Source organism: Anthonomus grandis, chromosome 10 (assembly GCF_022605725.1).
Source record: "Anthonomus grandis grandis chromosome 10, icAntGran1.3, whole genome shotgun sequence".
Lineage (NCBI taxonomy): Eukaryota > Metazoa > Arthropoda > Insecta > Coleoptera > Curculionidae > Anthonomus > Anthonomus grandis.
In genome coordinates, this window is record NC_065555.1 from 1,326,525 (window position 1) to 1,352,865 (window position 26,341).

At 35.2% G+C, this 26,341-nt stretch overlaps 1 protein-coding gene across 1 annotated transcript in view; it reads left to right on the forward strand.

The window, feature by feature from the left end:
* The first annotated feature begins 1,213 nt into the window (after nt 1–1,213).
* Nucleotides 1,214–26,341, forward strand: part of LOC126741253 (paired mesoderm homeobox protein 2B-like) — a 125,727-nt gene continuing 100,599 nt past the window's right edge. The window contains exons 1-2 of the mRNA XM_050447633.1: nt 1,214–1,588; nt 12,842–13,038. Coding sequence (XP_050303590.1) covers nt 1,276–1,588; nt 12,842–13,038 — 510 coding nt within the window. The 5' untranslated portion in view covers nt 1,214–1,275. The remainder of the gene's footprint in view (nt 1,589–12,841; nt 13,039–26,341) is intronic.

Below are 26,341 nucleotides of genomic sequence, written 5' to 3' on the forward strand. Positions count from 1 at the left end.
AGCCTAATAATATATCATATTTAATTATTTATCTCATCGGTGATTTATCGACTTGTGAGCAGTAAAATGGGTCTTTAGCAATGATTTTAGATACATACATCAAGTTGTGAAACATGGATCATAAAAATTACATAACAATTATTATTATTCTTGTCTTCTTTTTATTCTGGTTCTTCTGTTTCATCTACGCCTTCTTCTCTTCTTTATTCTTCTAAGACAATATTTTTTGAAATATCCGCTTTTTACCCTTAGGTCTTGTGATAAGGTGGATAATTCATTTTAGGAATCACTTAATACATTGGTATAAAATTGTTTGAAAATAGTTTACAATAGGTTGTTATTGCGATAAGGGATTAGCATTTATAATGACTTTCTAAGATCTATGTTATACATCTTTGTATCTTCGTTTTCTTCTTGCCATTAAGTTATGACCATTAATCTTCATGGTATGACCCTATTCCTATCCTTCTCTTACCCCATAGAAAAGCCCCTATATCTAAAAACAAAAAAAACAGATATCAGAGAACCCTCCCTCGAAACAGGTGTCTTGAAATCACTGCCGACTGTTGATGCAAACCAAGAAAAACAGATAAGCTCTGTGAATGCAAATTTAATTTTCCGGCGGGCGATGTAGCTACTGCTGCTGCTGCTGCTGCGAAGATTCCCGTTCTTCCTGCATCCCGTGTGCGTGTGTCCACCCCTCCCCCAAAAACCATCCCTCAGTCACGTGGGGTGACGTCATCGAAATGCGCCAATCCGGTGACGGCGCGCTCCCTACGCCCGCCACCGATTGGGGTGGCTTAGCAGGAGACGTCGCTCCCGTCGTTACCGCCCCCGTTGGGGGATGCTGCGACTCTTTATTCTCCTTTTATAGAAGGGTGTACGTACGCGGGTAGTGGGTTATTGAATTAAGCTTATCATTTGATTTCGGGCAGACAGTAAGGTCTAACGCGCCAGGTTCGTGAATCGGGATCTTCTGGAAAAAATCGCGCGCGCGAACACTTAATAGCGGGATAATTTGATAGTCTCAGACTTGATTCGATTATTACTTGACTGGGTCGGGATAAACGGGGCTTACAAGTGGTTCTAACTGGGTTATCACTAAATCATAACAAACCGACCGGTTAACCCTTTATTGACAGAGACTTTCGAAGTGTTTTGATGGCATGATAAACTATTCTTCATCATCTTCTTCTTCTTCTTCTTCCTCTTGTTGTTTTTCTTCATCGAGTTTTTGCAAATAACTTCCCCCCCCGTTCCTCTCCAGAGGGCATCATGGACTATTCATACTTGAACCAGGCTTCTTTCGAATCGAGCTGCCTCCAAGGGGCCGGAATGGATCCGACGGGGCTTACCAATATGCCGTGCTCCTATGGGGATCTTACCTCTTGCAGTCAGATGTCGCAGGCGGCTTACCGGTACACGGCCGCGGCGGCTTCGATGGCCCGCACGTACAATCCGACGGCCGGGGCACCCATGGGGGTGCACCACTCGACCGCCGGTTCCCAATGTGCCGTCATGGGCGGTAGGACCCATGTCCAGGACGTGCATAGGGCGGGCATGTTTCCGGCCTCCATGAATTTACAAGGTAAGCAAGTTGCGAAAGGAAAACTTAATTAATGTTATAAAAGAACGTTAAGACTAAAATGTTCTGCTGGTAATAATGGAAGCAATGAATACGTTTATTAATAAAAAATTGCAGTTAATACAGATATTTTTAACAGTTTCAACCCCCTAGGAGGGTTAGATGTTATACTTAATATCTTGAATGGGAATGGGCACCCATATTGAGGAGCCGTATTGCTTTGAAAATTGATAGAGAGATATTAAATAAAAGTCTCTTAAAATGGGGGTATGTGCAACTAAGTAAGATTTATCCCTAATGTACAAAAAAATGTTTGCAATCCTCTTTCTCACTCTCTCAATTTACTTGCAATGCAAATGCAAACATTTTTTAGAACAAAACAACTCAAGGAGATGTTTTTATAGGAAAAACGCATTATTTAGGTGCCATATACAGGGTGTGTGCCAACAAGGTGTAGGGCTAAGATAGCGCCTTAACTATACGAGGTAGAGCAAAAAGTTCTACAACAAAGTTGTGGGGTTGACAAAAACCTACGAACTAAAAATATTTTTATGTATACTGGGTGTGTTAGAAAAAAGTTACTATAAAATATATTTTTTTTTAAATGGTACTAAAATGTGAGGCAAAAAGAGTACTTTACTTCCGTGCGGCGTTGCAACGTAATTAATTTTTTTATGTTATTTTTTGCCTTTTTTTTTGGTTCGTTTAAAAAATCATAATTAACTTAAATTTTATTTTGCACCTATGAAACTTGTACCACAGTTAGTCTAGGGTACCTTCTCTAGGCTGACTATGATAGTTTGTAATTTTTTAATACAGGGTGTTTTTAAAGAACTTTCAAACTTGCTGAAATTATATACGCAACATCTCAAATTTTTCAAATGGAACACCCTGTATATTTTTCTCTAATTAAGTTTGTCCCTGAAATACCTTCATTTTTTATTTAATATCTCCTATAGCTAAACCAAGTACTTTTTAAGATATTTTAACTTTTCTGTAAAATACTATGCATAAAACGGGTATTCTTTTGATCAAGATTGCTTAGAATAAATCATTGAAGAATTAGAATTATTACTTTTCCTACAATTATTATTATTATTATTTTAAATTTTAAAGATCAATTTGGTTCAGCTTCATTTAATCTAAGAAAACGAACCATTTTTAGAACATTATAGGGACAAATTAGATCCATTCAATGGCCCTGAAAATAGCCTGGAAAGGTGGATAAATGGCAAAATTTAAAGATGATTTCAATGAAATGTTAAATAGTTATTATTCCTCAACTGAGATAAATTTAATTTTAGTTAAAATAAGTAGAAAGATTTTTCAATTTTTTATGGAATAAATTAAAATTTTTACATTTAAATTTAATTAAAAATTACATAATAATAATAATAATAATAATAAAGGTCTTTTTTTATTTAGGAAAAAAAAAACAATTTCAAGGTGAATAGTTTAAAGGCGAGATTCAGCGCACAAAGATTCCGATATCTAAATGCCTGTTCTTCCATCCTAAATAATATATACAATATAATAAACTAATATAATATATATAATAAACCAAACTAATAAATTTTTATTTTTGTCTACTAAACTTAGGATTTGTATTTTCAACGTATTATTAAAGTATAAGTAAAATATAAGATAAAGTCACAAATTCCTGGTCTGAATGAATGACCCAATCAGTGATCTCTAATGAGCATTTCCAGGGAATTTGGAATTCAAAATGGCCTGGAAAGGTCGATAAATGACAAATTTCAAAGATAATTTCAATGAAGTGTTAAATAATTGAAATTTTTAAAAGGCCCTTTGAGAACCTTTTTATTAATTTAAATTTAGTTTTTAAAAGAATTTGTAATATGAATGTTTTAATTTTTATTTACTACACTTGGGATGTCTATTTTTTGTATATTTTCAAAGAGTGCAGTAAAAGAAACAAAAAATTAAGCTTCTACTCTGGAATCTGAGAACTCTAACAAGCATTTATATAAAATTTGGTTTACAATATTATTGAATAATGCTTAAAAATGAAAGAAGGATTCTAATTGCAAGACATAAAGATTAATGCTAATTATAAAAAATTAAAATATATATTTCTTTAAATTTTTGCCTCGCTCATTTGGGGTTCGTATTTTTATGGTATTTTCGAAAAAAGTAAAATAAGCGTAAGGAAAATCGAATTCCTGGCCTATATAAAGCTAACCAGGATACTTTAAAGCACCTTTCCAGGGCATTTTGAATGCAAAATAACCTGGAAAGGTGGTTAAATGATAAACTGCTAAAATGATTTTAATGGAATATTGAATAATACTCAATTCGAAAATGACCTTTGAAAAAAATCTAAAACATAAATATTAATGTTAGTTATAGAAAATAAAAATATATATTTTTAAAAATTTTTGCTTACTATCCTTTGTGTTCGTATTTTTATGGCATTTTCGAAAAAAGTAAAATAAGCGTAAGGAAAATTCAAATTCCTGACCTGAATAAAGCTAACTAGGATACTTTAAAGCACCTTTCCAGGGAATTTTGACTGCAAAATAACTTGGAAAGGTGGTTAAATGATAAACTGCTACAATGATTTTAATGAAATATTGAATAATACTCAATTCGAAAATGACCTGTAAAAAAAATGTAAGACATAAAGATTAATGTTAATTATAAAAAATAAAAATATATATTTTTAAAAATTTTTGCTTACTATCCTTTGTGTTCGTATTTTTATGGCATTTTCGAAAAAAGTAAAATAAGCGTAAGGAAAATTCAAATTCCTGGCCTAAATAAAGCTAACTAGGATACTTTAAAGCACCTTTCCAGGGAATTTTGACTGCACAATAACCTGGAAAGGTGGTTAAATGATAAACTGCCAAAATGATTTTAATGAAATATTGAATAATACTCAATTCGAAAATGACCTGTGAAAAAAAATGTAAGACATAAAGATTAATGTTAATTATAAAAAATAAAAATATGTATTTTTTAAAATTTTTGCTCACTACACTTCGGGTTCATATTTTTATGGTATTTTCAAAAAAAGTAAAATAAGCGTAAGGAAAATTTAAATTCCTGCCTTAAATATAGCCAACCAGGATACTTTAAAATAACTTTCCAGGGAATTTTGACTACAAAGTAACCTGGAAAGGAGGCTAAATGACAAACTGCTAAAATGATTTTAATGGAATGGCTAATAATGCTCAATTCAAAAATGACCTGTGAAAAAAAATCTAAGACATAAGGATTAATGTTAGTTATAAAAATAAAAATATGTATTTTTTAAAATTTTTGCTCACTACACTTCGGGTTCATATTTTTATGGTATTTTCAAAAAAAGTAAAATAAGCGTAAGGAAAATTTAAATTCCTGGCTTAAATATAGCCAACCAGGATACTTTAAAGCACCTTTCCAGGGAATTTTGACTACAAAGTAACCTGGAAAGGAGGCTAAATGACAAACTGCTAAAATGATTTTAATGGAATGGTGAATAATGCTCAATTCAAAAATGACCTGTGAAAAAAAATCTAAGACATAAGGATTAATGTTAGTTATAAAAATAAAAATATGTATTTTTTAAAATTTTTGCTCACTACACTTCGGATTCGTATTTTTATGGTATTTTCGAAAAAAGGAAAATAAGGATAAGGAATAATCAAATTCCTGGCCTAACTAAGCTAACCAAGATACTTTAAAGCACCTTTCCAGAGAATTTTGACTGCAAAATAACCTGGAAAGGTGATTAAATAACAAGCTGCCAAAATGATTTTAATGGAATGGCGAATAATGTTCAATTCCAAAATGACCTGTGAAACTGCGAAAGAAAACTTTAGTATTCATATTCGTAAAAAAAATACGAGCTGTTCTTTTTAAATCTTTACCTACTACAGAACCAGTAAATGTAAATATATGATAATTTTCAAAGATTATTGCAATGAAATTTTGAACAATACTCAATACACTCTAAGTTCAAAATGATCTGTAAAAAAAATATAAAAAACAAATAGTAATATTATGTGTAATGGTTTGTATTTTCACGGTATTTTCGACACGAGAAAGAGAAAAAAAGGTAAAGAAACAATGCCTAATCTGAATAAACCCAATGAGGGAACTTTAAAGGGCATTTCCAAAGTATTTAGAATACAAAATAACCTGGAAAAGTGCATAGGAAATAAATTTCATAGCTTTCTCCAGTAAAATGCTAAACAATGCCCCATACCAAAAAGACCTGCAGAAAAATTGTCAAAAACAAACTACTGGTTTAAAAAATTTCAATAATTTAGGGTGTAATATTGCAAAGTTTCTAGCAACGATATACGTGCCTCAAAAGCGACGGAAAAAAAACCATTTTTAAAAAGGGCCTCGCCGTCATCACACGTTTGATCAATATTTCCTCCCTTTTCATGTTCGAAAAGCAAATATTTTCGCTGTTAAGTGTAGGAACGCGAGCGCGATGAGTGATGCCTGATAATTTGCCGAAAGATGTTGTCGGAATTGAAAAAACCTCGCTGTAAAACGTTTATAACGGCTCGAAGACAAGTGCCGGGGGTAATTTAAACGTGAGAATAAGGGCATTTTCAGGAGTCGGGTTTTTTTTCAATAATTGACATTTTTTAATAAATTTATCAGGATGGTTTGCGTGAAATGAACATTAATATTATTGGTTCTCAATCGGTTTTCCCTCCTCCAAAATCCAAAGTCAGCAATGCTTATAAATAAGGTACCACATCCATTAAAGTTATGCATGCCAAGTCCAACAATCACACTTTATTGTCATAAAGTTATTAGTTAAAAAAAAAAGATTTACTACAAGGATACGTCACCCAGTATATTATAATCTAAAAACACATCTTCAAGCCAAACAAAGATACCGAAACGGATAAGGAAAAGGGCGTAAGCGAGATAGGAAGACGATCGATATAGGCGTTTCTTTGCTCTTGAACAGTGCCGTTCTGTTCCAAGTTGGGGTAAACTGCGTTTCTTGAGCCTCCAGGTTGAACGACTCCATTTTGAAATGTGTGTACGTGGGGGGGGAGGAGGGGGAACTCGTTTATTAACAGGGGGTTCTTGACGGCACTCTTTGCTAGGGCATTAGATGGGGAACACTCACTCGCTTAAATGGTTGAACAGTCCCTAGACGTTATTTTATAATACTGAATTGAATTCGTGTTCTGGTCATTGTTGATCGGTGAGAAATGTTGTTATTTTATGTTTCTTGAACCTGATGAAATTGCGTTTTTGTATTGCAGTTTATATTAATTCTTCATTTATTTTTAAACTGCGACTTGAAAATCTTGACTTCTGTGTCTCATTTTTTCAATATACTTAAACACACGTACCGGAACTTACCAGTCAATAATCAATAAAAAACATCCTTATTGCCTTATAACTTTGAAGGTGAACCAAGGTGGAAACGTCTCCGAAAAAAATGGCTGTAAGTAATTTCAACCGTAGGCATAGGTGTGTCTTCTTCCCACCCTTTTAAAGAACTCTAAGTTACTTATCTGGATAACAAACTTCAAATCATTTTTACACACACCGATTAAAAACAAAAAGCACCTAAAACTGTTATTTCCAGGTTGAAGACTACCGATCGCGAAACACGGTCACTGACTGACTGTGGGGAAGTGCAAAAGGCTTTTTCTCTTCCGTACGGCGGTTCGAAGGGCCATCATCATCATCATAAGGCCATAACTCAGTTTAGCCCGCTTTAACAAGGTTACCGCTTCAGTTCGCTCCTCGCAAGCAGCCCGCTAAAATTAAATAATTTAATAGCTGAGAAAGTTATTGAGAATAATCCGGTTTTACTGTCGATAGGGATCGAACTTCTTGTAAGTGGGGGGGGGGGGGGGGTGCGAAATTCACTTCAGAAAAATGATGTCAAATGTCAAATTGCTTAATTATTACGTTTTTGAACTTTAGGTAAAGTTCCAAGCAAGGCACGTAACCTTTGTCAAAACAGATTAAGAGATATGGATACAGGTGAAGCGGAAGCAATGAAATCATCTTAGAGTTGATTTGCTGCTTTTGGTTACGGAAGACTAGAATTAGTAAACAAGAACTTTGTTTGAGTTCAACATACGAACAGAGGCAAGGGGGGTGTTTTGTTTACAAACATATTCATCGATTCTCCGTTGTCAAGTTTACACGCATTTTCAAAAGAGGACATTTTCAGCTATATATCAACACATATAATAATGTTGATTTAACTTATTTGTGTTATATTTTGGATTAAAAATAGACAGTAGAAATAGATTTATGTTCTTCTAAGGGTAAAAATAACATCTTCAAGGCAAAAAAAATTATTAGTAGGCTTCTAAAAAAATTGAAATGGCAACACCGCGGGCAAAAGCTGATGTTATCTTGCGAAATGGATTTGTGTTTACATTCGGCATTTGTGAACTTGAACTGTGTTTTTTCTTAAGTTTTGGTTGAAAAAGGTCTCATATAAATACCAATACTGTCATAACATCATAAACGTAAAATAATAAAAGAAATCTATAATAATTATAGAATATTTAATTTCCATAAAAAATCTTTTTATTACTTTCACCTTTACTCTAATAAAGTACATTAAAAAAACGTACAAAACAAATCATAATAATTTAAAGCATATTATAATATTAATAATTATTTATTGTGTAAATATTTTTTGACGACGTCACTGGTAAAGATTCCTTGGGTCGCGGTTAAGCGGCGTTGCGATGTTGTTGCCTTTTTCTCTAATTATCCGTAGTTATATATTTAACTTTGAATATTAATTTCTTTATAGAGCAAAGATTTAAAAAGAACGCAGCAGTTTTCTTCACAGGACATTTTGGAATTGAGAATTATTCAACATTCCATTAAAATCATTTTAGCAGTTTGTCATTTAACCACCTTTCCAGGTTACTTTGTAGTCAAAATTCCCTGGAAAGGTGCTTTAAAGTATCCTGGTTGGCTCTATTTAGGCCAGAAATTCGATTTTTCCTTACGCTTATTTTACTTTTTTCAAAAATGCTATAAAAATACGAACCCCAAGTGTAGTGAGCAAAAATTTTAAAAAATACATATTTTTATTTTTTATAATTAACATTAATCTTTATGTCTTACATTTTTTTTCACAGGTCATTTTCGAATTGAGTATTATTCAATATTTCATTAAAATCATTTTAGCAGTTTATCATTTAATCACCTTTCCAGGTTATTTTGCAGTCAAAATTCCCTGGAAAGGTGCTTTAAAGTATCCTAGTTAGCTTTATTTAGGCCAGGAATTTGAATTTTCCTTACGCTTATTTTACTTTTTTCGAAAATGCCATAAAAATACGAACACAAAGGATAGTAAGCAAAAATTTTTAAAAATATATATTTTTATTTTTTATAATTAACATTAATCTTTATGTCTTACATTTTTTTTCACAGGTCATTTTCGAATTGAGTATTATTCAATATTTCATTAAAATCATTTTAGCAGTTTATCATTTAACCACCTTTCCAAGTTACTTTGTAGTCAAAATTCCCTGGAAAGGTGCTTTAAAGTATCCTGGTTGGCTTTATTTAGGCCAGAAATTCGATTTTTCCTTACGCTTATTTTACTTTTTTCAAAAATGCCATAAAAATACGAACCCCAAGTGTAGTGAGCAAAAATTTTAAAAAATACATATTTTTTTTTTTTATAACTAACATTAATTTTTTTGTATCTTAGATTTTTTTTCACAGGTCATTTTTGAATTGATAAATATTTAACATTCCATTAAAATCATTTTAGCAGCTTATCATTTAACCACCTTTCCAGGTTATTTTGCAGTCAACATTCCCTGGAAAGGTGCTTTAAATTAACCTGGTTGACTCTATTTAGGCCAGGAATTTAAATTTTCCTTACGCTTATTTTACTTTTTTCGAAAATACTATAAAAATACGACATACAAGTAATTTTTTTTTAAATTTTTTAAAACTAGCGTTTTTTCACAGGTCATTTTGAGGCTAAGCATTATTCAATATTCTATTATAATATCCTCTGAGAGTTATTATCTATTCACATTTCCTAGTTATATTGTATACCAAATTTTCTGGAAATGCTTGTTAGCGTTCTCAGATTCCAGAGTAAAAATTTGATTCCTTTTTTTTTCTTACTGCACTCTTTGAAAATATACAGAAAATAGACATACCAAGTGTAGTAAATAAAAATTAGAACAACAATTCTTGTTTGCTTATTTTAACTAAATTTAAATGAATAAAAACTTTCTCACAGGGCGTTTTAAAAATTTCAATTAGTTAACATTCCATTGAAATTATCTTTGAAATTTGTCATTTATCCACCTTTCCAGGCTATTTTGTATTCCAAATTCCCTGGAAAGCCTCATTAGAGATCACTGATTAAGTCATTCATTCAGACCAGGAATTTGGGACTTTATCTTATTTCACTTACGTTGAAAATACAAACCCTATGTTTAGTAGACAAAAATTTATTATTTAATTTTTTCAACTAAAATTAAATGTATTTTTTAGATTTTTTTCTCAGGTCATTTTAAAGTTGAGCATAAGTCAAGATTCCATTGCAATAATCTTTGAAATCTATCACCTATGCACCTTTCCTCGTTATATTGTATTCTAAAATTTCTGGAAATGGCCCGTAAGAGTTTCCATATTGGCTTAATTCAAGCCAGGAATTCTTCTTCTCCGACTCTACTTGTTCTAAAATATTCAGAAAAGCGATACCCCAAATTTAATTTATCTCAGGTCAGTTTAGAAATAGCAATTACCTAAAATTTCATTCACATTTGCTATTTATCCACTTTTCCATCTATTTTAAATCCCAAATGTCTTGGAAATATACGTTTGAGTTCCTATAATGGAGCAAGAATTTTATTCCTCCCTTTTTCTTACTGTACCCTTCGAAAGTATTTAGAGAATAGACACCCTGAGTGTAGTAAAGAAAAATTAACAAAAAAATATCCTTTGATTATTTTATCTTAAATAGATGCTCACGGGTCATTTTAGAAATTTAAATTATTTAACATTCCATGGAAATCATGTTTGAATTTTGCCATTTAACCACCTTTCCAGGTTACTTTGTAGTCAAAATTCCCTGGAAAGGTGCTTTAAAGTATCCTGGTTGGCTTTATTTAGGCCAGAAATTCGATTTTTCCTTACGCTTATTTTACTTTTTTCAAAAATGCCATAAAAATACGAACCCCAAGTGTAATGAGCAAAAATTTAAAAAAATACATATTTTTTTTTTATATCTAACATAAATTTTTTTGTATCTTAGATTTTTTTTCACAGGTCATTTTTGAATTGAGAATTATTTAACATTCCATTAAAATCATTTTAGCAGCTTATCATTTAACCACCTTTCCAGGTTATTTTGCAGTCAAAATTCCCTGGAAAGGTGCTTTAAAGTAACCTGGTTGGCTCTATTTAGGCCAGGAATTTGAATTTTCCTTACGCTTATTTTACTTTTTTCGAAAATACTATAAAAATACGAACCCCAAGTAATTTTTTTTTAAATTTTTTAAAACTAGCGTTTTTTCACAGGTCATTTTGAAGCTAAGCATTATTCAATATTCTATTATAATGTTCTCTGAGAGTTATTATCTATTCACATTTCCTAGTTATATTGTATACCAAATTTTCTGGAAATGCTTGTTAGAGTTCTCAGATTCCAGAGTAAAAATTTGATTCCTTTTTTTTTCTTACTGCACTCTTTGAAAATATACAGAAAATAGACATCCCAAGTGTAGTAAGTAAAAATTAAAACAACAATTCTTGTTTGCCTATTTTAACTAAATTTAAATGAATAAAAAGTTTCTCACAGGGCGTTTTAAAAATTTCAATTATTCAACATTCTATTGAAATTATCTTTGAAATTTGTCATTAATCCTCCTTTCCAGGCTATTTTGTATTCCAAATTCCCTGGAAATGCTCATTAGAGATCACTGATTGGTTCATTCATTCAGACCAGGAATTTGGGACTTTATCTTATTTTACTTACGTTGATAATACGTTGAAAATATAAACCCTAAGTTTAGTAGACAAAAATTTATTTTTTTAACTAAAATTAAATGTATTTTTTAGTTTTTTTCTCAAGTCATTTTAAAATTGAGCATAATTCAAGATTCCATTGCAATAATCTTTGAAATCTATCACCTATGCACCTTTCCTCATTATATTGTATTCCAAAATTTCTGGAAATGGCCCGTAAGAGTTTCCATATTGGCTTAATTCAAGCCAGGAATTCTTCTTCTCCGACTCTACTTGTTTTAAAATATTCAGAAAAGCGATACCCCAAATTTAATTTATCTCAGGTCAGTTTAGAAATAGCAATTACCTAAAATTTCATTCACATTTGCTATTTATCCACTTTTCCATCTATTTTAAATCCCAAATGTCTTGGAAATATACGTTTGAGTTCCTATAATGGAGCAAGAATTTTATTCCTCCCTTTTTCTTACTGTACCCTTCGAAAGTATTTAGAGAATAGACACCCTGAGTGTAGTAAAGAAAAATTAACAAAAAAATATCCTTTGATTATTTTATCTAAATAGATGCTCACGGGTCATTTTAGAAACTTAAATTATTTAACATTCCATGGAAATCATGTTTGAATTTTGCCATTTATCCACCTTTCCAGGCTATTTTGCATTCCAAATTCCCTGGATAAGCTATTCAAAGGTCCCCAATTAACTTCATTCAAGCCAGAAAAGTAGTTCTCTCCTTTCCCTTTAATCTTCTTAGGAACACTGACTAATTTCCTAGTTCACTCTGTAAAAATTCACCGAAAACTCTATTAAAATTTAACTAAAGGGGTTACGTTATATGACGTCTAGAGGATAATTTAATTCAGGTACTTTCATATTCACACCTTTAAACCCCAAAACAGGCCGCGAACATACCGCATGGATCCCGCAGCATTTTAGATGTACTAATCTAGTGCTATTTTACTGAGAAGGGTTAATAACGGGGAATTATATCAATTTTGAAACTAATATAATTTAAACTAGGATAGAGTGTACTGTTTATAAAAGTGGGACGTTTCTCGTAAGATTTATACGGTTCGATATTGGATGCAAAAGATAAAGGAAAAGTCGTAAAACGACTCACGCGGTGCCCATAAACTCTATCTACATGTTGCGATAGTAAAACAGCGATAAAAATTCGCGAGGCATCTACATCAATTCAGCTTCCCTTATTCGCATGAACAACTTTAGGGGATGGGAGAGGGTTTTTTTTTACTACAACTTTGTATTTAAAAAAAAAAATTAAGATGTACTCAATTTCTTCCAGGAGGTCTTCCATATAAAGTGTATCCAGGCCACGATGGCGTATTAACGGAAAAACGGAAACAACGCAGAATTAGGACCACGTTCACATCCGCCCAGTTAAAAGAGCTCGAGAGGGCTTTCCAGGAGACTCACTATCCAGATATTTACACCAGGGAGGAAATCGCGATGAAAATTGACCTGACCGAGGCACGAGTTCAGGTAAGTCATTGTGTACAGTTTTAAAATGTGACAACTAAGTTCTGGAATAGGGGATATTTATTGAAAATACTGGAAAAATTGGATTTTTCTTAATTATGAAATCCCTGTAAGTCAGACTTAGTATTTGGAAATAATTGATAGAAGCTATATTGGGCTGGATTTATTTTTTTTTAAATTGAATAAATGAGAAAAATTAGTAAGTTATTTTGCAGTTAAAATTCCCTGGGAATGGTGCTTTAAATTACCCTGGTTGGACCAGGAATTTAAATTTTCCTTACCCTTATTTTTCTTTTTTCGCAAATACCATAAAAATACGAACCTCAAGTGAGGTAAGCAAAAATTAAAAAAATATATATTTTAATTTTTTATAACTTACATTTATCTTTATGAGTTCGAATTCTTTTTACACAGGTCATTCTGAAGTTGAAAATTATTCAATATTTCATTAAAATCATCTTAGCAGTTTATCATTTAACCATCTTTCCAGGTTATTTGGCAGTCAAAATTCTCTGGAAAGGCGCTTTAAAGCACACTGGTTGGCTCTATTTAGGCCAGGAATTTAAATTTTTCTTACCCTTATTTTACCTTTTTTGAAAATACCATAAAAATACGATTTACAAGTAAGGTTTTAGCAAAAATTTTAAAAAATATATATTTACATTTTTTATAACTAAAATTTATCTTTATGAGTTAGAATTCTTATTTCACAGGTCATTCTGATGTTGAATATTATTCAATATTCTGTTGCAATAATTTTTGAAAATTATTATCTAGTCACATTTCCTAGTTATATTGTATTCCAAATTTTCTGGAAACACTTGTTAAAGTTCCCACATTTGCTTTATTTAGTCCAGGAATCTAATTCTTTCCCTTCTCTTACTGTACTTTTCGAAAATATCAGAAAAATAGGCACCCCAAGTGTAGTAAGTAAAAATGAGAAAAAAAATCTTCTTTGCTTTTTTTTAACTAAATTTAAATTAATAAAAAGTTGCTCACAGGGCATTTTAACAATGTCAACTATTTAACATTCCATTGAAATTGTCTTTGAAATTTGTCATTTATTCACCTTTCCAGGCTATTTTCTGTTCCAGATTCTCTGGAAAACCTTGTTAGAGTTCACTGATCGAGGTCATTCAGAGCAGAAATTTGTTTCTTCACTTTATCCTACATTACTCACTTTAACAAAACCTTTGATAATAAAAACCAAAGTGTAGTAACAAAAAATAATTTTTTTGACATTTTAATTTCTTAATACAGCAAGCCTGAATAAGGAGTACAGCTCAATTCATTGGAATATGATGAAAATTACTCCATAAATTGCCTTGAAATTCGTCTGAAAGGAATTAAAAACAATTCGAACTGCCTTGAAAAAATTTGAAAATTATTATTATTTTAAATATCTGAAATTGATTGATTCATCTTTCATCATTTATACATCATTCGTCATTTATACACTTTTTCAAGTTATTTCTTGTTCCAAATTGTCTGGTAATGCTCTTTAAAGTTTCCTCATCAGGATTTATTTCTTAACCTTTTTTTTATTTAACTCACTTCCACTATAACCCCAAGTCTAGTAAACAAAACTAAAAAAAAATATTTTTTTTAACCAAAATTAATCTTTATGTTTTAGATTTTTTTCACAGGTCATTTTAGAATTGACCATTATTTGATATTCTATTAAAATCATCTTAGCAGTTTATCATTTAACCACCTTTCCAGGTTATTTTGCATTCAAAATTCTCTGGAAATGCGCTTTAAAATATCCTGGTTAGTTTTATTTAGGCCAGGAATTCAATTTTTCCTTACGCTTATTTTACCTTTTTTGAAAATCCCATAAAAATACGAACCTCAAGTGAGGTTTTAGCAAAAATTAAAAAATATATATGATTATATTTTTTATAACTAGCATTAGTCTTTATGTCTTGAAATTTTTGATTGAGTTTTTTTAAATTGAATTAAAAATTAGAACATAAAATTTTTATTTTTTTTTATATAAATAAGAAATAGTTTAATATACACACCCCACAAAAATTATCGCATCACTTAATATTTCTTAAATATTTTAAATTTTTTGCCTGTTTTTTAAAATTTTATTGATATTGATAATTAAATCACCAAATAATTCGACTTTTGCAAAATTTATTTTAAATTAGTTCAATCTACAAAGGACAAACATTTTCGCCTTTCACCAAAAATTGATTTTTTTCGAAATCAAACTAAGTATACCAGCGTCTTATTTGGGTCGCCTAGATTACGAAAACACCGGGTTATAACAGGATCCGAGCAGAACTAAGGGAATGAGAGCACTTTGAAAATCCTTAAAAAGTCGTTTTCGACGTCCGTTTTTGAGGCCAAAAATGGGCATCAAAAATGCCATATCTCGGCTATCGTAAAAGCTACGACCTTGCGGATGGTCTCGTTGGATTTAGAATGACGAAACTAAGAGAAAACCGTTGGAATTTTCCCGATAGCTCCCATAGAAGCCGAGATATCGACCTTCAAAGTTTGGAATTTTTCATTTTTCGGGTATACCCCCCCGTATCGAATTTTTTCACCAAAAATTGATTTTTTTCGAAATCAAACTAAGTATACCAGCGTCTTATTTGGGTCACCTAGATTACGAAAACACCGGGTTATAACAGGATCCGAGCAGAACTAAGGGAATGAGAGCACTTTGAAAATCCTTAAAAAGTCGTTTTCGACGTCCGATTTTGAGGCCAAAAATGGGCATCAAAAATGCCATATCTCGGCTATCGTAAAAGCTACGACCTTGCGGATGGTCTCGTTGGATTTAGAATGACGAAACTAAGAGAAAACCGTTGGAATTTTCCCGATAGCTCCCATAGAAGCCGAGATATCGACCTTCAAAGTTTGGAATTTTTCATTTTTCGGGTATACCCCCCCGTATCGAATTTTTTCACCAAAAATTGATTTTTTTCGAAATCAAACTAAGTATACCAGCGTCTTATTTGGGTCGCCTAGATTACGAAAACACCGGGTTATAACAGGATCCGAGCAGAACTAAGGGAATGAGAGCACTTTGAAAATCCTTAAAAAGTCGTTTTCGACGTCCGATTTTGAGGCCAAAAATGGGCATCAAAAATGCCATATCTCGGTTACCGTAAAAGCTACGACCTTGCGGATGGTCTCGTTGGATTCAGAGCGACGAAACTAAGAGAAAACCGTTGGAATTTTCCCGATAGCTCCCATAGAAGCCGAGATATCGACCTTCAAAGTTTGGAATTTTTCATTTTTCGGGTATACCCCCCCGTATCGAATTTTTTCACCAAAAATTGATTTTTTTCGAAATCAAACTAAGTATACCAGCGTCTTATTTGGGTCACCTAGATTACGAAAACACCGGGTTATAACAGGATCCGAGCAGAACTAAGGGAATGAGAGCACTTTGAAAATCCTTAAAAAGTCGTTTTCGACGTCCGTTTTTGAGGCCAAAAATGGGCATCAAAAATGCCATATCTCGGCTATCGTAAAAGCTACGACCTTGCGGATGGTCTCGTTGGATTTAGAATGACGAAACTAAGAGAAAACCGTTGGAATTTTCCCGATAGCTCCCATAGAAGCCGAGATATCGACCTTCAAAGTTTGGAATTTTTCATTTTTCGGGTATACCCCCCCGTATCGAATTTTTTCACCAAAAATTGATTTTTTTCGAAATCAAACTAAGTATACCAGCGTCTTATTTGGGTCGCCTAGATTACGAAAACACCGGGTTATAACAGGATCCGAGCATAACTAAGGGAATGAGAGCACTTTGAAAATCCTTAAAAAGTCGTTTTCGACGTCCGTTTTTGAGGCCAAAAATGGGCATCAAAAATGCCATATCTCGGCTATCGTAAAAGCTACGACCTTGCGGATGGTCTCGTTGGATTTAGAATGACGAAACTAAGAGAAAACCGTTGGAATTTTCCCGATAGCTCCCATAGAAGCCGAGATATCGACCTTCAAAGTTTGGAATTTTTCATTTTTCGGGTATACCCCCCCGTATCGAATTTTTTCACCAAAAATTGATTTTTTTCGAAATCAAACTAAGTATACCAGCGTCTTATTTGGGTCGCCTAGATTACGAAAACACCGGGTTATAACAGGATCCGAGCAGAACTAAGGGAATGAGAGCACTTTGAAAATCCTTAAAAAGTCGTTTTCGACGTCCGTTTTTGAGGCCAAAAATGGGCATCAAAAATGCCATATCTCGGCTACCGTAAAAGCTACGACCTTGCGGATGGTCTCGTTGGATTCAGAGCGACGAAACTAAGAGAAAACCGTTGGAATTTTCCCGATAGCTCCCATAGAAGCCGAGATATCGACCTTCAAAGTTTGGAATTTTTCATTTTTCGGGTATACCTCCCCGTATCGAATTTTTTCACCAAAAATTGATTTTTTTCGAAATCAAACTAAGTATACCAGCGTCTTATTTGGGTCGCCTAGATTACGAAAACACCGGGTTATAACAGGATCCGAGCAGAACTAAGGGAATGAGAGCACTTTGAAAATCCTTAAAAAGTCGTTTTCGACGTCCGTTTTTGAGGCCAAAAATGGGCATCAAAAATGCCATATCTCGGCTACCGTAAAAGCTACGACCTTGCGGATGGTCTCGTTGGATTTAGAATGACGAAACTAAGAGAAAACCGTTGGAATTTTCCCGATAGCTCCCATAGAAGCCGAGATATCGACCTTCAAAGTTTGGAATTTTTCATTTTTCGGGTATACCCCCCCGTATCGAATTTTTTCACCAAAAATTGATTTTTTTCGAAATCAAACTAAGTATACCAGCGTCTTATTTGGGTCACCTAGATTACGAAAACACCGGGTTATAACAGGATCCGAGCAGAACTAAGGGAATGAGAGCACTTTGAAAATCCTTAAAAAGTCGTTTTCGACGTCCGATTTTGAGGCCAAAAATGGGCATCAAAAATGCCATATCTCGGCTATCGTAAAAGCTACGACCTTGCGGATGGTCTCGTTGGATTCAGAGCGACGAAACTAAGAGAAAACCGTTGGAATTTTCCCGATAGCTCCCATAGAAGCCGAGATATCGACCTTCAAAGTTTGGAATTTTTCATTTTTCGGGTATACCCCCCCGTATCGAATTTTTTCACCAAAAATTGATTTTTTTCGAAATCAAACTAAGTATACCAGCGTCTTATTTGGGTCACCTAGATTACGAAAACACCGGGTTATAACAGGATCCGAGCAGAACTAAGGGAATGAGAGCACTTTGAAAATCCTTAAAAAGTCGTTTTCGACGTCCGTTTTTGAGGCCAAAAATGGGCATCAAAAATGCCATATCTCGGCTATCGTAAAAGCTACGACCTTGCGGATGGTCTCGTTGGATTTAGAATGACGAAACTATGAGAAAACAGTTGGAATTTTCCCGATAGCTCCCATAGAAGCCGAGATATCGACCTTCAAAGTTTGGAATTTTTCATTTTTCGGGTATACCCCCCCGTATCGAATTTTTTCACCAAAAATTGATTTTTTTCGAAATCAAACTAAGTATACCAGCGTCTTATTTGGGTCACCTAGATTACGAAAACACCGGGTTATAACAGGATCCGAGCAGAACTAAGGGAATGAGAGCACTTTGAAAATCCTTAAAAAGTCGTTTTCGACGTCCGATTTTGAGGCCAAAAATGGGCATCAAAAATGCCATATCTCGGCTATCGTAAAAGCTACGACCTTGCGGATGGTCTCGTTGGATTCAGAGCGACGAAACTAAGAGAAAACCGTTGGAATTTTCCCGATAGCTCCCATAGAAGCCGAGATATCGACCTTCAAAGTTTGGAATTTTTCATTTTTCGGGTATACCCCCCCGTATCGAATTTTTTCACCAAAAATTGATTTTTTTCGAAATCAAACTAAGTATACCAGCGGCTTATTTGGGTCGCCTAGATTACGAAAACACCGGGTTATAACAGGATCCGAGCAGAACTAAGGGAATGAGAGCACTTTGAAAATCCTTAAAAAGTCGTTTTCGACGTCCGATTTTGAGGCCAAAAATGGGCATCAAAAATGCCATATCTCGGCTACCGTAAAAGCTACGACCTTGCGGATGGTCTCGTTGGATTTAGAATGACGAAACTATGAGAAAACAGTTGGAATTTTCCCGATAGCTCCCATAGAAGCCGAGATATCGACCTTCAAAGTTTGGAATTTTTCATTTTTCGGGTATACCCCCCCGTATCGAATTTTTTCACCAAAAATTGATTTTTTTCGAAATCAAACTAAGTATACCAGCGTCTTATTTGGGTCACCTAGATTACGAAAACACCGGGTTATAACAGGATCCGAGCAGAACTAAGGGAATGAGAGCACTTTGAAAATCCTTAAAAAGTCGTTTTCGACGTCCGATTTTGAGGCCAAAAATGGGCATCAAAAATGCCATATCTCGGCTATCGTCAAAGCTACGACCTTGCGGATAATCTCGTTGGATTTAGAATGACGAAACTATGAGAAAACAGTTGGAATTTTCCCGATAGCTCCCATAGAAGCCGAGATATCGACCTTCAAAGTTTGGAATTTTTCATTTTTCGGGTATACCCCCCCGTATCGAATTTTTTCACCAAAAATTGATTTTTTTCGAAATCAAACTAAGTATACCAGCGTCTTATTTGGGTCACCTAGATTACGAAAACACCGGGTTATAACAGGATCCGAGCAGAACTAAGGGAATGAGAGCACTTTGAAAATCCTTAAAAAGTCGTTTTCGACGTCCGATTTTGAGGCCAAAAATGGGCATCAAAAATGCCATATCTCGGCTATCGTAAAAGCTACGACCTTGCGGATGGTCTCGTTGGATTTAGAATGACGAAACTATGAGAAAACAGTTGGAATTTTCCCGATAGCTCCCATAGAAGCCGAGATATCGACCTTCAAAGTTTGGAATTTTTCATTTTTCGGGTATACCCCCCCGTATCGAATTTTTTCACCAAAAATTGATTTTTTTCGAAATCAAACTAAGTATACCAGCGTCTTATTTGGGTCGCCTAGATTACGAAAACACCGGGTTATAACAGGATCCGAGCAGAACTAAGGGAATGAGAGCACTTTGAAAATCCTTAAAAAGTCGTTTTCGACGTCCGATTTTGAGGCCAAAAATGGGCATCAAAAATGCCATATCTCGGCTACCGTAAAAGCTACGACCTTGCGGATGGTCTCGTTGGATTCAGAGCGACGAAACTAAGAGAAAACCGTTGGAATTTTCCCGATAGCTCCCATAGAAGCCGAGATATCGACCTTCAAAGTTTGGAATTTTTCATTTTTCGGGTATACCCCCCCGTATCGAATTTTTTCACCAAAAATTGATTTTTTTCGAAATCAAACTAAGTATACCAGCGTCTTATTTGGGTCGCCTAGATTACGAAAACACCGGGTTATAACAGGATCCGAGCAGAACTAAGGGAATGAGAGCACTTTGAAAATCCTTAAAAAGTCGTTTTCGACGTCCGTTTTTGAGGCCAAAAATGGGCATCAAAAATGCCATATCTCGGCTATCGTAAAAGCTACGACCTTGCGGATGGTTTCGTTGGATTTAGAATGACGAAACTATGAGAAAACAGTTGGAATTTTCCCGATAGCTCCCATAGAAGCCGAGATATCGACCTTCAAAGTTTGGAATTTTTCATTTTTCGGGTATACCCCCCCGTATCGAATTTTTTCACCAAAAATTGATTTTTTTCGAAATCAAACTAAGTATACCAGCGTCTTATTTGGGTCGCCTAGATTACGAAAACACCGGGTTATAACAGGATCCGAGCAGAACTAAGGGAATGAGAGCACTTTGAAAATCCTTAAAAAGTCGTTTTCGACGTCCGTTTTTGAGGCCAAAAATGGGCATCAAAAATGCCATATCTCGGCTATCGTAAAAGCTACGACCTTGCGGATGGTTTCGTTGGATTTAGAATGACGAAACTATGAGAAAACAGTTGGAATTTTCCCGATAGCTCCCATAGAAGCCGAGATATCGACCTTCAAAGTTTGGAATTTTTCATTTTTCGGGTATACCCCCCCGTATCGAATTTTTTCACCAAAAATTGATTTTTTTCGAAATCAAACTAAGTATACCAGCGGCTTATTTGGGTCGCCTAGATTACGAAAACACCGGGTTATAACAGGATCCGAGCAGAACTAAGGGAATGAGAGCACTTTGAAAATCCTTAAAAAGTCGTTTTCGACGTCCGATTTTGAGGCCAAAAATGGGCATCAAAAATGCCATATCTCGGCTACCGTAAAAGCTACGACCTTGCGGATGGTCTCGTTGGATTTAGAATGACGAAACTATGAGAAAACAGTTGGAATTTTTCCGATAGCTCCCATAGAAGCCGAGATATCGACCTTCAAAGTTTGGAATTTTTCATTTTTCGGGTATACCCCCCCGTATCGAATTTTTTCACCAAAAATTGATTTTTTTCGAAATCAAACTAAGTATACCAGCGTCTTATTTGGGTCGCCTAGATTACGAAAACACCGGGTTATAACAGGATCCGAGCAGAACTAAGGGAATGAGAGCACTTTGAAAATCCTTAAAAAGTCGTTTTCGACGTCCGTTTTTGAGGCCAAAAATGGGCATCAAAAATGCCATATCTCGGCTATCGTAAAAGCTACGACCTTGCGGATGGTCTCGTTGGATTTAGAATGACGAAACTATGAGAAAACAGTTGGAATTTTCCCGATAGCTCCCATAGAAGCCGAGATATCGACCTTCAAAGTTTGGAATTTTTCATTTTTCGGGTATACCCCCCCGTATCGAATTTTTTCACCAAAAATTGATTTTTTTCGAAATCAAACTAAGTATACCAGCGTCTTATTTGGGTCGCCTAGATTACGAAAACACCGGGTTATAACAGGATCCGAGCAGAACTAAGGGAATGAGAGCACTTTGAAAATCCTTAAAAAGTCGTTTTCGACGTCCGTTTTTGAGGCCAAAAATGGGCATCAAAAATGCCATATCTCGGCTATCGTAAAAGCTACGACCTTGCGGATGGTCTCGTTGGATTCAGAGCGACGAAACTAAGAGAAAACCGTTGGAATTTTCCCGATAGCTCCCATAGAAGCCGAGATATCGACCTTCAAAGTTTGGAATTTTTCATTTTTCGGGTATACCCCCCCGTATCGAATTTTTTCACCAAAAATTGATTTTTTTCGAAATCAAACTAAGTATACCAGCGTCTTATTTGGGTCACCTAGATTACGAAAACACCGGGTTATAACAGGATCCGAGCAGAACTAAGGGAATGAGAGCACTTTGAAAATCCTTAAAAAGTCGTTTTCGACGTCCGTTTTTGAGGCCAAAAATGGGCATCAAAAATGCCATATCTCGGCTACCGTAAAAGCTACGACCTTGCGGATGGTCTCGTTGGATTCAGAGCGACGAAACTAAGAGAAAACCGTTGGAATTTTCCCGATAGCTCCCATAGAAGCCGAGATATCGACCTTCAAAGTTTGGAATTTTTCATTTTTCGGGTATACCCCCCCGTATCGAATTTTTTCACCAAAAATTGATTTTTTTCGAAATCAAACTAAGTATACCAGCGTCTTATTTGGGTCGCCTAGATTACGAAAACACCGGGTTATAACAGGATCCGAGCAGAACTAAGGGAATGAGAGCACTTTGAAAATCCTTAAAAAGTCGTTTTCGACGTCCGTTTTTGAGGCCAAAAATGGGCATCAAAAATGCCATATCTCGGCTACCGTAAAAGCTACGACCTTGCGGATGGTCTCGTTGGATTCAGAGCGACGAAACTAAGAGAAAACCGTTGGAATTTTCCCGATAGCTCCCATAGAAGCCGAGATATCGACCTTCAAAGTTTGGAATTTTTCATTTTTCGGGTATACCCCCCCGTATCGAATTTTTTCACCAAAAATTGATTTTTTTCGAAATCAAACTAAGTATACCAGCGTCTTATTTGGGTCGCCTAGATTACGAAAACACCGGGTTATAACAGGATCCGAGCAGAACTAAGGGAATGAGAGCACTTTGAAAATCCTTAAAAAGTCGTTTTCGACGTCCGTTTTTGAGGCCAAAAATGGGCATCAAAAATGCCATATCTCGGCTATCGTAAAAGCTACGACCTTGCGGATGGTCTCGTTGGATTTAGAATGACGAAACTATGAGAAAACAGTTGGAATTTTCCCGATAGCTCCCATAGAAGCCGAGATATCGACCTTCAAAGTTTGGAATTTTTCATTTTTCGGGTATACCCCCCCGTATCGAATTTTTTCACCAAAAATTGATTTTTTTCGAAATCAAACTAAGTATACCAGCGTCTTATTTGGGTCGCCTAGATTACGAAAACACCGGGTTATAACAGGATCCGAGCAGAACTAAGGGAATGAGAGCACTTTGAAAATCCTTAAAAAGTCGTTTTCGACGTCCGTTTTTGAGGCCAAAAATGGGCATCAAAAATGCCATATCTCGGCTATCGTAAAAGCTACGACCTTGCGGATGGTTTCGTTGGATTTAGAATGACGAAACTATGAGAAAACAGTTGGAATTTTCCCGATAGCTCCCATAGAAGCCGAGATATCGACCTTCAAAGTTTGGAATTTTTCATTTTTCGGGTATACCCCCCCGTATCGAATTTTTTCACCAAAAATTGATTTTTTTCGAAATCAAACTAAGTATACCAGCGTCTTATTTGGGTCGCCTAGATTACGAAAACACCGGGTTATAACAGGATCCGAGCAGAACTAAGGGAATGAGAGCACTTTGAAAATCCTTAAAAAGTCGTTTTCGACGTCCGTTTTTGAGGCCAAAAATGGGCATCAAAAATGCCATATCTCGGCTACCGTAAAAGCTACGACCTTGCGGATGGTCTCGTTGGATTCAGAGCGACGAAACTAAGAGAAAACCGTTGGAATTTTCCCGATAGCTCCCATAGAAGCCGAGATATCGACCTTCAAAGTTTGGAATTTTTCATTTTTCGGGTATACCCCCCCGTATCGAATTTTTTCACCAAAAATTGATTTTTTTCGAAATCAAACTAAGTATACCAGCGTCTTATTTGGGTCGCCTAGATTACGAAAACACCGGGTTATAACAGGATCCGAGCAGAACTAAGGGAATGAGAGCACTTTGAAAATCCTTAAAAAGTCGTTTTCGACGTCCGTTTTTGAGGCCAAAAATGGGCATCAAAAATGCCATATCTCGGCTATCGTAAAAGCTACGACCTTGCGGATGGTCTCGTTGGATTTAGAATGACGAAACTATGAGAAAACAGTTGGAATTTTCCCGATAGCTCCCATAGAAGCCGAGATATCGACCTTCAAAGTTTGGAATTTTTCATTTTTCGGGTATACCCCCCCGTATCGAATTTTTTCACCAAAAATTGATTTTTTTCGAAATCAAACTAAGTATACCAGCGTCTTATTTGGGTCGCCTAGATTACGAAAACACCGGGTTATAACAGGATCCGAGCAGAACTAAGGGAATGAGAGCACTTTGAAAATCCTTAAAAAGTCGTTTTCGACGTCCGTTTTTGAGGCCAAAAATGGGCATCAAAAATGCCATATCTCGGCTATCGTAAAAGCTACGACCTTGCGGATGGTCTCGTTGGATTTAGAATGACGAAACTATGAGAAAACAGTTGGAATTTTCCCGATAGCTCCCATAGAAGCCGAGATATCGACCTTCAAAGTTTGGAATTTTTCATTTTTCGGGTATACCCCCCCGTATCGAATTTTTTCACCAAAAATTGATTTTTTTCGAAATCAAACTAAGTATACCAGCGTCTTATTTGGGTCGCCTAGATTACGAAAACACCGGGTTATAACAGGATCCGAGCAGAACTAAGGGAATGAGAGCACTTTGAAAATCCTTAAAAAGTCGTTTTCGACGTCCGATTTTGAGGCCAAAAATGGGCATCAAAAATGCCATATCTCGGCTACCGTAAAAGCTACGACCTTGCGGATGGTCTCGTTGGATTCAGAGCGACGAAACTAAGAGAAAACCGTTGGAATTTTCCCGATAGCTCCCATAGAAGCCGAGATATCGACCTTCAAAGTTTGGAATTTTTCATTTTTCGGGTATACCCCCCCGTATCGAATTTTTTCACCAAAAATTGATTTTTTTCGAAATCAAACTAAGTATACCAGCGTCTTATTTGGGTCGCCTAGATTACGAAAACACCGGGTTATAACAGGATCCGAGCAGAACTAAGGGAATGAGAGCACTTTGAAAATCCTTAAAAAGTCGTTTTCGACGTCCGATTTTGAGGCCAAAAATGGGCATCAAAAATGCCATATCTCGGCTATCGTAAAAGCTACGACCTTGCGGATGGTCTCGTTGGATTCAGAGCGACGAAACTAAGAGAAAACCGTTGGAATTTTCCCGATAGCTCCCATAGAAGCCGAGATATCGACCTTCAAAGTTTGGAATTTTTCATTTTTCGGGTATACCCCCCCGTATCGAATTTTTTCACCAAAAATTGATTTTTTTCGAAATCAAACTAAGTATACCAGCGTCTTATTTGGGTCACCTAGATTACGAAAACACCGGGTTATAACAGGATCCGAGCAGAACTAAGGGAATGAGAGCACTTTGAAAATCCTTAAAAAGTCGTTTTCGACGTCCGATTTTGAGGCCAAAAATGGGCATCAAAAATGCCATATCTCGGCTACCGTAAAAGTCACGACCTTGCGGATGGTCTCGTTGGATTCAGAGCGACGAAACTAAGAGAAAACCGTTGGAATTTTCCCGATAGCTCCCATAGAAGCCGAGATATCGACCTTCAAAGTTTGGAATTTTTCATTTTTCGGATATACCCCCCCGTATCGAATTTTTTCACCAAAAATTGATTTTTTTCGAAATCAAACTAAGTATACCAGCGTCTTATTTGGGTCACCTAGATTACGAAAACACCGGGTTATAACAGGATCCGAGCAGAACTAAGGGAATGAGAGCACTTTGAAAATCCTTAAAAAGTCGTTTTCGACGTCCGTTTTTGAGGCCAAAAATGGGCATCAAAAATGCCATATCTCGGCTACCGTAAAAGCCACGACCTTGCGGATGGTCTCGTTGGATTCAGAGCGACGAAACTAAGAGAAAACCGTTGGAATTTTCCCGATAGCTCCCATAGAAGCCGAGATATCGACCTTCAAAGTTTGGAATTTTTCATTTTTCGGGTATACCCCCCCGTATCGAATTTTTTCACCAAAAATTGATTTTTTTCGAAATCAAACTAAATATACCAGCGTCTTATTTGGGTCACCTAGATTACGAAAACACCGGGTTATAACAGGATCCGAGCAGAACTAAGGGAATGAGAGCACTTTGAAAATCCTGAAA